General features: G+C 46.3%; 1 protein-coding gene across 1 annotated transcript in view; it reads left to right on the top strand.

Annotated features, from left to right (window-relative positions):
* The window catches only part of LOC100959234 (UDP-glucuronosyltransferase 3A2), a 19,995-nt gene extending 11,969 nt beyond the window's left edge, over nucleotides 1-8,026 (top strand). Inside the window, exons 3-6 of the mRNA XM_012807053.1 lie at nucleotides 1,503-2,032; nucleotides 4,205-4,436; nucleotides 5,871-6,090; nucleotides 7,750-8,026. Of these exons, the coding sequence (XP_012662507.1) occupies nucleotides 1,503-2,032; nucleotides 4,205-4,436; nucleotides 5,871-6,090; nucleotides 7,750-8,026 (1,259 nt within the window). The remainder of the gene's footprint in view (nucleotides 1-1,502; nucleotides 2,033-4,204; nucleotides 4,437-5,870; nucleotides 6,091-7,749) is intronic.
* Nucleotides 8,027-10,221: the final 2,195 nt, after the last annotated feature.

Genomic DNA, 10,221 nt, shown 5'->3' with positions numbered 1-10,221 from the left:
GAACAAATAATATTATAATCTTGGGAAAATAAAAGAGGAAAGAGAGAAATCCATGCCTACCTTGGTTAATTATAGTGGCTCGACCTCTCTTCTTTCTTTGCACATTCTACTCCGTAATCAAGATGATTTTCAAATCTAAATTTTTCCACAAAGCCTTCTTCCTCACTCGGGTTGGGAGACCACATATCCTCCTCTATAGATCTGATCTAACCCACCCGTTTGACACAGCCTATATCATTTTCCATAGTGAGTTATACATTTTAAGGGAATGTCTTGTCTCTTCTCCCTCAGTTTAATATTTCTTAGGATTGGTGTAAGAAATAATAAATTCCTAACATTTTAAAATTTAATAGCTTATTTTTAAATAAAATCAATTAAATCTATTATAAAGATGTTTTCACTTTACTGAAATTATCCCAAATATTTGGCAATCATTCCTTGGTTATACAAATGTTTAAAAATACACAACAGAGGATGATTTTAGCCAATGACTTTCACTGTTTGACTTGAAGCTGGTCTTAAAGGGTAGGCAAAGATCCACTTGTATCTAATAAATTCAGATCTTCAGGGGATTCTGAAACTGAAGGGCAGTGGTGCAGTGATGTACAGGTTATAGGTGTACCAGGGCATTGGTTTTCTCTGTCTTGTAAGCAGCTAGCAGGCCCCTGATATCTAGAGCCCTGACATCTATGACTGGCTTGGGCATCCTCCTTTATTTCCTTAGCGTGCTCTAAAACAGAATCATATTATTTGTATGGAATGATGGAAAAGCATTGTAGGAAGAAAGGTCCCTGGAGTAACAGCATAGACAAGTCTCAATTATCACAAAAGTTTGGTGTTTTCTTCTCTGAATACTGCAATGTGCATTGAGGCGGGAAGGCTAATAATGTGTTTCAAAACAAGATTGTTTTTAGTTTTTGCTTTTTCTGTTACCTTTTAGATATAGAACGTTGAAATTCTCATTTTTAGCTAAGATTTTTGGTGCTAATACGTGTATGACCAAAGTGTTTCCTGGGTAAGGCAACATTTCATATACAAACACATAATCATTTAAAAAACCCATATGTCGTCAATATTGATAAACTATCATGGAGTTTCCCAGGTTTAGATGAGTAAGCAAGATAATTGCATAAATAGTTAGTATATAATAAGGAGGCTTAAACAGAGCACCATGGAATTTATCAAGGAGACACAGAACTCTGACATCTACTATAGTCAGAGACGACATCCAGAGCAGAAAGGCTTTGAATTGGTATTGATGATGGATGGGATTTGGATCCGCGTGAAGCAGAGGGGAGAAAGGTATACTTGAGAGAGCAGAAACATTTGAACCAGAATGACCATGGACGAGGGTATTGGGGGGAACCTGGTTGAATGTGTGGGCCCTGCTAGATAAGTTCTTGCTTCCCTGGAATATTTCCTTTGTGTCTCAAAATTCTTTCATATAATGTGAATGTAATACTTTATATAAATATTAATCATGCATTTTCTTTGTGACAGAGGAATATTTGAAAACTTATTGAAGGTGAAGGAACAACTGGGGTTTCAGTGCAGTCATTTGCTAAGCAGAAGGGATATCATGGATTCCTTAGAGAATGAGAACTTCGAACTGGTGATAATTGAAAGTTTTGACTACTGTCCTTTCCTGATCACTGAGAAGCTTCGGAAGCCATTTGTGTCCATTCTCACCACCTCATTTGCCATTTTGGACTTTGGGCTACCAAGTCCCTTGTCTTATGTTCCAGTGTACAGTTCCTTGTTAACTGACCACATGGACTTCTGGGGCCGAGTGAGGAACTTTGTGACTTTCTTCACTTTCTCCAGGCGACAATGGCAAGTTCAGTCTATGTTTGACAACACCATCAAGGAGCACTTCCCAGAAGGCTCGAGGCCGGTTTTATCTCATCTTCTACTGAAAGCAGAGCTGTGGTTTGTTAACTCTGACTTTGCCTTTGATTTTGCCCGGCCCCTACTTCCCAACACTGTCTATGTTGGAGGCTTAATGGCCAAACCTACTAAACCAGTACCACAAGTAAGTAAACCCTTAGCTCTCAACTTAGAATTCAGGCCAAGGCTTTTAGCACATGGTTGCTGGCTGCCCCCTGCGGGGGTGGGGAAGTCGGGTGTCCTCAGACAGGGCCAGGGCTGGGCAGGGAGGCACTAGGGCCTGCTGTGTAAGGAGGTTCTCCCCCCAGGGCTGTGCAAATGCAGTGTGTGGCCCCGCAGGGGCCTGGGATTGAGGGCTCCACCCACGGGTCCTCCCCTGCCTCAGTGTATTCCTGGCCTCAGTGCAATGAGCACTTTGTGAAAGCTACTATTTTCATTTGCATTTTGTGTAGCCGTGTGCAGAGTAAATATGCAGTTGGTGCTCAGTACATGTATAAATATTTCAGGAGATGAGTTACTGACTGACAATACTATGAGAGTTGTATTGTCACAATGCTGAGTATACGGGGCTGAGTGACAGCTAGAATAGCAGTTGTCATTCCAGTGTCTCTTGCCTAGAGAGTGAGGCTCGTGTCTCCACCTAGACCTTCTGACCTGATTTGTCTGGGGTGGGCACAAGCCACTGTTATTTGTGAACCTTGCCTTGGTGATTATGCAGCTTAGACTCAGAGCCATTGCTGTAGAATGTTCTAGAAAGGAGGAGAGCTAAGACTAGTTAGTTGCTTGTTGCCTGTGAGAGCTGGGTTGCCACTATGCAGAAGTTATCATGTATAACATCCTACCCTCATAGGTGTTGTCCTCTCCATTTTTATAAATGAGACATGGAATCAGGTGATGTAAGTGATCTTTCCAGCACCATGCAATTGAGAGGTTCCGAGGGCCTGGACTTGCCCTGGGACTTAAAGGCACCAAAGTGGCTTCTTCTGCACCACCGCACACTGAGTGAGCAGGAAGAGCTGGGGAGCGATCCTGGGAGAGATCAGCCTTGTGTTGATGGCAGGAGCTTTAAGGAGAGGAGTTGGGAGGGCCGCCCCCCAGGCAGGGATAGCAGAGCCCAGTGAGGAGGTGGAAGTGAGATGGCCCTGGGTCTGGGGCCCCTGGGCAGCTGTGGCATCACTGGACTATTACTCAAGTGAAGCCCTGGGAATTTAGCTGGCTTAGAGGCTTTTGCTGTCAGGAGGGTGGGGCAGGCCTGGGCCACAGAGCAGGGGGAAGGAATTTTGAGGATGATAAAGACAGGAAAGGGCTGGAATGTTTGTGAGACAGCACGTGCTTTTTCTAAAGAACATTTTTCTTCTCTGCATTTTCCAATTTTTATACAGGGGGTTACAGTTGATTTTGTAGTTAGAGAAAGGGTGACAAGGCCGTTTTAAAGTGCTCTTTTACAATGGTCAATCAGACAGTGATGTGCTGGGCAGAATCCACTAGAGGCTGGACTCCTAGAGCGCGAGCTGGGGGAGCTGCTGATGTGCAGAGCGAATCAGGGTGGAAGAAACGTTTGGAAGCAAGAATTGACAAAATGTGTTAAAGCTACAGTGCGGACAGTAGAGACAACCTTCCTTAAGAACCACCAGGGGCCTGGAAGATCCATCCTGCTCAGGTTTGCCTTTGGGTCTGGGCATTGCTGCTTTGTACAAACCTTCCCATGTGGTTATCATTTGCAGTCATGGGGTGAAGCACTGAGGTGGAGGATAAAATACGTGCCAAGGTCAGTGGCTGGAACATGGGATGTGTAAGCACTGACTGATTTGTGGGGTGAGGAGGAGTCTTATTCCGTTCTGCCCCCAACTCTGCTGGCAACAGTGATGTTCTCTCACCTTCTATTCCAGCCTCTAGAAGCCTACTCCCCATGTTGGGCCCTGACCCTGCACTGCTGCTCTTTCAGACACCATCACCTCTGGTCTGGCCTTGGGAAATTCCCAAGTGACCAATTCTGTACAATGTCCCCAACACCCCTGGTCCTCAATGTCCCCAACATATAGTAGGAGGAGGAACAGAACAGCCCTGAAGCTGGGGTCAGGGTTTGAAAGAAGAGAGATGTTCTCACCCACACAATGGACATGGGTGAATGGTGCAGGGGTTGCTGAGCTGTCCCAGAGGCCATGATAGTTGTTTCAGGATGGTGAGGTCAAGGCACCAGTGAGAGACACTGATGAGAGTTTATGTCACTGAGTAAGGAACAGTATGAGTTTCATTTTGTAGTAGCTGAGGCTTTCACAAGGAGTTGTTGCGTTTTTGCTTTGTTATCTCTCTTTAGGACTTGGAGAACTTCATTGCCAAGTTTGGGGACTCTGGTTTTGTGCTTGTGACTATGGGCTCCATGGTGAACATCGATAACTTCAAGGAAGTCCTTAAAGAGCTGAACAGTGCCTTTGCCCACCTTCCCCAAGGGGTGATATGGAGATGTAAGCATTCCCATTGGCCCAAAGATGTCAACGTGGCCCCAAATGTGAAACTCATGGAGTGGCTTCCTCAGAGTGACCTCCTGGGTAAGGGCTGTCCAGGCCTGCTCCTCTCTTTCCATTGTCCTGTCTCTGGGGTCATCAGGACCCTGAGCTCTAGCTGGGCATTCATCCTAGCCTGAGAAGGAGCTGCCTATAGGTTCAGGTAAGGCTGCAGATGGCAGGAAGGAGTCATTGGCCTGAAGTATGGGGAATCAGAGTGCCTCCAACGGGATCCGAAGCTGAGGCAGCCACCTTGCCTTCTTCTCTACTCCCAGCCTGATGTTTGCAGGCAGAGGTGGTGAAGTCCCCTTAACCACAGTGCGTTTAGTCTTAGACTAGGTCACCAAAAAGGCAAGACAACCTGTGAACTCTGAGACTACACATGGGGTGGGGTGGGGTGGGGGGATACTGCCACTCTTTTTAGTGTTTGTAAGCAGCAATTCAGCCACATGTGACTAGACAAACACACACTGACACATAGATACATCCTCTGGATCTAAGGAGGGTCTGAACAGCTCAAGCTTCACAACACTGATGCCGGTGATTAGTTTAGGATGTGCCAACATACCCTAGTGCCAAGCTTAGCAACCTCACAGCTGACTCTCTGGCCACCAATTGTCTGGTCCAGAGAGTTCCTTCTCTCCCAGTAGGTCACCTGTGCTCTTGGCACTGCTTGTCAGAGACACCTCCCTGCTCAGCACTGAGCAGAGCAGAGGCCCATAACCAAGATATGGCTTAAGATCACCTGAACATTTAAGAAACAGATTCCTTGTCCATACTCTGCAAATGTATTTCTTTAATTCTAAAGTGGAGCTGATGATTCTCATTTCCAAGAGGAGGCAGGGAGAATCTGATCTACATTGGTTTAGATTCTTTGTGATAATGATCATTTTAGTTAGCTCCAAACACTGCTGGGATGGAGGGACAGAACATGGACTGCCCAACACACCAAATTGAGATGTTGGGTCCAGTCTCTGCTTTCAAGGGGCTTCGGACATAATTTAGTCTGCTGTATCAGTACATATTTTATGAGTGATGAGTTGTAATGTCAATGAATGAATCAGGAGTTAAAGAAAAGGAAATTGTTGTCAATGGATAACAGAGAGCTCAAGACAGACAGATTGGGTAGGTAGAGACAGAGGGCAAAAGAAGCATGGAGAGAGAAAAGGCATTAGAGAAAGAGAGGCACAGGGAGGTGGCATGGAGGGCTAGAGATATTTAGCTTGCATACCCCTCTTCTCAATAGAATTCCCCAGGTTCCCAGACTTACCTGGCTTTTGCGAAGCCTCTATACCAGGGCAAGACTTGGAATCCTGCATCTTAGAACTGCTTACTTGGATGTGTCCCAAGTCATGTCATTCTAAAAATGGTCCCAGTACACCCTGGATCCCCATGAATTTTTCTTCCACTCTCTCTGCTCTGCCTGGTGTTCTGAAACTTTTCAATCTGAATTTCACTCTCTTTTCTTCTTTGCAACAGCTCACCCCCGCATCCGTCTGTTTGTCACCCATGGCGGGCAGAACAGCATCATGGAGGCTATCCAGCATGGTGTGCCCTTGGTGGGCATCCCTGTCTTTGGAGATCAGTCTGAAAATATGGTTCGAGTAGAAGCCAAAAAGATTGGTGTCTCTGTTGAGTTAAAGGAGCTCAAGGCAGAGACGTTGGCTCTGAAGATGAAACAAATCATAGAAGACAAGAGGTATGCCGCTCTCTGGGGTGTGCTCCATTAGGCGGAGTGAAGACAGAAGCACTAATGACATTGTGAGGGTCTGTTTTCAATGAAAACTGTATTTTCTAGGACATGAGGTAGCATGTGTGTGATGCCAATGATGCCAACTGCTGACCTGTGTCCTCTGCCAGCAACATTAGGGCAATTTTAGTTAGATGCTGAGAATAATTTTCTACCTTTTGGGTTTAGAGAACCTAAACTACACAAACTGGGGCTCCTTGCGAGCTCTCCTAGTTGGGGTTCTCCCAGGGGAATTCCTGCTGAGGCAGGAAGTTGTCCTTCTGTTCTCCAAATGCTCCAGTCTTCCTCCCCTTTGGAGTTTGGTTTTGGGGCTAACACTCCTTCCTGGTCTTCACCGAAGGCTCCTCCATGACCTCCCATCTCATCTCCAACTCGAGTGTTGGTAGAGTTCATCTCAGACTGTCTTAGGGGGGCTCTTCTCTCTCCTAGCCCAACTATATCTTTTCTTTCTTAACACTTCTTAGGGTCTCTAGTTACCCCATTTGCTTATGTTTTATTATCTGTCCCCCTACACCAGAAGAGAGGAGAATATTGATCTTCATGACTACACTACAGAGCCTGCCATAATGTGAGTGGCTACTGGGTTTTGGTCAAGTGAGCACAGAAAATGAGTCAGTGACCTCCTGGAAATCAACTGCTTATCCAGGACAATGAATGACCTCATGTGAAGAGATAAATATACATTCTCTTTCTTATAACTAAGAAGGACTAAATAACTAATTGAAATTCAAGGACATAATCCTCAAAGCTTATCTTAGGAGCAACTCAAGCACTTTCAGTTGAATGACTGAAAAAAACCACATGCCTCATGGTTCTTAGTCGTAGAACAGATATTAAGTTGCAGGTGTCAGTATCTCTAGAATAATCGTATATATTTGCAATTTCGTGTGTCGTGGATGTTCATTTACAGAGGAAGAGGTTCATAGTGTTCACTGGATTTTTGAAAGTCTCAGACCCAAACTGGCCATGATCCACTGTCCTCTGGGAAGGAGCCCTTCTTTGCTGTGATGGTCTCCAGACATTATGCACCATCTTGGCTGGCTTCATAATTTGTGGGACCTAGTGTAAAATGAAAGTGTAGGATTTCTTGTTGTAAAGTTTCAGATCTTTAAGATGGTGACAGCAAAGAATTCAAGCAAGCTCTAGATAGTCCTAAGCTTGTGATGCAAATACGCAGCGTGCAGTTTGGGAAGTTAGCTATGGGTAACACTGTCCTCTGATGGTGCTGGAAAGTGCAGGCCTTGTCCTGACCTGGCACAGAGTGACATTTTCTCCAGTCTGGACACTGGCATAAAGTTAGGTGCTCCATGTCCACATGTATTTATAATAATTATATCATGTAATTTCCTGTAAACTTCCCTGGCTAGGGACTAGTCTTTGCCAACTGAGTCACTTTTAAATACTTTGGCACGTTTAGCAAGAAGCATGCATTTTGGCACGTGGGTATCACTGTCGAAGTTTTCAAGGGGACCCAGCTGGACTATTGCAGAGTCAGACCAATAAATTGTCCTTGACACACAGTCTTCAGAGCATTAAATAGGAAAGAACTACACATTCTCAGTCTGGGGACATCACATCGGTAACGCGCCCCTCTGTCTCTGCCAACAGGTACAAGTCCGCAGCGGTGGCGGCCAGCCTCATCCGGCGCTCACACCCCCAGAGCCCCGCCCAGCGACTAGTGGGTTGGATCGACCACATCCTGCAGACAGGGGGCGCTGCGCACCTCAAGCCCCGCGCCTTCCAGCAGCCCTGGCATGAGCGGCACCTGTTGGACGTGCTGGGGTTCCTGCTGGGGCTCACTCTGGGCACCCTGTGGCTTTGTGGGAAGCTGCTGGGCGCAGCATGCAGGTGGCTGCCCCGGGCCAGGAAGCTGAAGGAGACGTGAGGCCAAGGACAACTCAGAGGGCTATGTGTTGTCACAGACCAGTGGACACTTAGCACTAAGTGGCATAAGAAAGGTGAAAACCACCCTTTTTAGTATTGTGTAGAAATGTGACCTCTACATGGATGATCTTTTTAGTCAGTATGGTTTGAAGTCCTCTGTGTAAAAGGTTTTGCACTAATCAGTAGGAGGTATATGTCCACATTGAAATGTCCCCATGTACACAGGAGAATGGGGACTTCACAGTTACCAATGGGGGCTAGAATTCACCTGCACATTCGCACATACTGCTCCTTTATTAAACCTACCCCAGCGTTCACTAACTCTTCTCCCCCTTGGCTTTGAGGTTTAGAAACTACTAAGATAGGCATCAGGATGGGGGACATGGAGCATGTCACGGGGATTATCCCCTTCTCCAGCCCTACAATCTGCATGTAATTAGGTAACATATGCACTATAAAGATTAATGAGAGGAGGAAAGAATAATAAATACAGATATTAACAGAGCTGGCTCCTGAACTCCATTTACCAGCCTGTGTGTTAAGCTAATGGGTCTGGAGAAATAGTATGTGGGAAGTAGGCTCACCGTGCACTGGCTAAGTGCACACAAGTTAGGTGCCGTAGTCAGGAAGGGATTTTAGATGCTTCTCATTCATTCCAGTTGGCAGCCCAAGTCTCATGGGCTGCCAAGGATGGTTGGAATCTCATCTTCCTGTTCCCCACTTCATAGCTGAGGGAACTGAGGAACCTGGGGAATCAACTCTCCTCTTCCCCCTCGCTGAGTTTAGATCCTGGGGTAACGTGACTCACTGGATTAAAGCATGAGATGACATTTTGTTCTGGCAGGACTGGAGCGCGGCCTGGGAGATTCCAGCCAGTTCCTCTCTGGATCATGATGTTTCCTATATAGCTAGCACATTCTACAGTGATTTTTGAGAACTTCAAGGCATTGCTCGAATACATTTCACCAGGACCACTCTCACAAGCAGATAGTCAGGCCTTCCTGGGGCAGTCTTCCCAAGAGCACTAAAGGATGTCTGCTGGTCTACCAAGGTGGTAACAGTAGAGGATGCAATATTTGGCATGATCAGGGACAGATTTATCATTATTATTCTATGAGCACCGACTCCTCTAAATGGTATCAAAGGTCTCATAAAAGCACGGGGCTAGAATGAGTTACACCTTCTGCTTTGTTTCTAGAAAGCCTGATGTGCAGCTTTAGGTTGCTAGCCCAGTGGTGCATCTCATTCCCAGGGGTGCTATCCAAGGGAACCTCCTGCAGCCCAGTGTGTAGGATTCCACCATCTGCCTGCTTTCTACCTCACCAACACACAGGATCCCGCCTGGCACACCTGGTTTTTAGGTTACCTCCAGGATGCGTGTAGAGAAAGAGGGAGCCCTCAGGTGTGTATACTGCACCCTTTCTCCACTTTGTGTTTCAGCGGCCTACTCAAGGATATGGGGGTCTTGCCTTTCACCAGCTAAGTTATAGTTGCATAAGCTCAGCTCCCCCATACAATACTGTTCATTAAGCCCCTACAGAGAGGGCTGGTGTTAGTGTAATCCTTGTTTGTCATTGCCACTGGGACACTTCCCATCCATGTAATCAAAGGAAAGTAGTGTGTTGAAGTACCAGCCCACTGAGGTTTTGTTAGTGATGGTCATGACATTTTGCTACCTTGGGCCAGTTAACACAGGGCACCTCTGGCTTCCTTTCATGAGGCTAGTGCTGGATCCTCAGTAAGCCAAGGCTTGGGTTCTCCAGGTATATACTGTGGCGTTAAGAATGCTGGTAAAATTTACCACGAGCAGGATAAGAGGGCCAGTGTGGTTCATGAGATAACAATGTCTGGGGTGGCAGATCCAACATCTCATCAGGGTACATGTGGTGGTCCCTGCTTGGGAGAATCTAAAGAAGGCGTTATGCCTCCAGGCCTCTGCTGCCATGTCCCATAGAGAAAGCAGACTCTCAGGTGGGTGCCCCAGTACCCACTCTCTCTTGAGTCTCATGTGTTCCCTGTCCATTGGATGTCGAAGGGTGATTCTGATTGGGGTAGCACCCAGTCCAGAGGTTGCTGCTTCTGGGGACACCATTGCCCTTGTTGCTTGACCCAGACCTTTTAGACTCTTTCCTCCAGTCTAGAAAGCAGAGAAACATCCTATAAACATAGGGCATGTCTGAAAATGTCACCTACTTG

The sequence above is a fragment of the Otolemur garnettii genome, unplaced genomic scaffold (genome assembly GCF_000181295.1).
Source record: "Otolemur garnettii isolate 467f Iridium unplaced genomic scaffold, OtoGar3 scaffold00063, whole genome shotgun sequence".
Lineage (NCBI taxonomy): Eukaryota > Metazoa > Chordata > Mammalia > Primates > Galagidae > Otolemur > Otolemur garnettii.
This window is presented reverse-complemented; position numbering and strand designations above follow the sequence as displayed.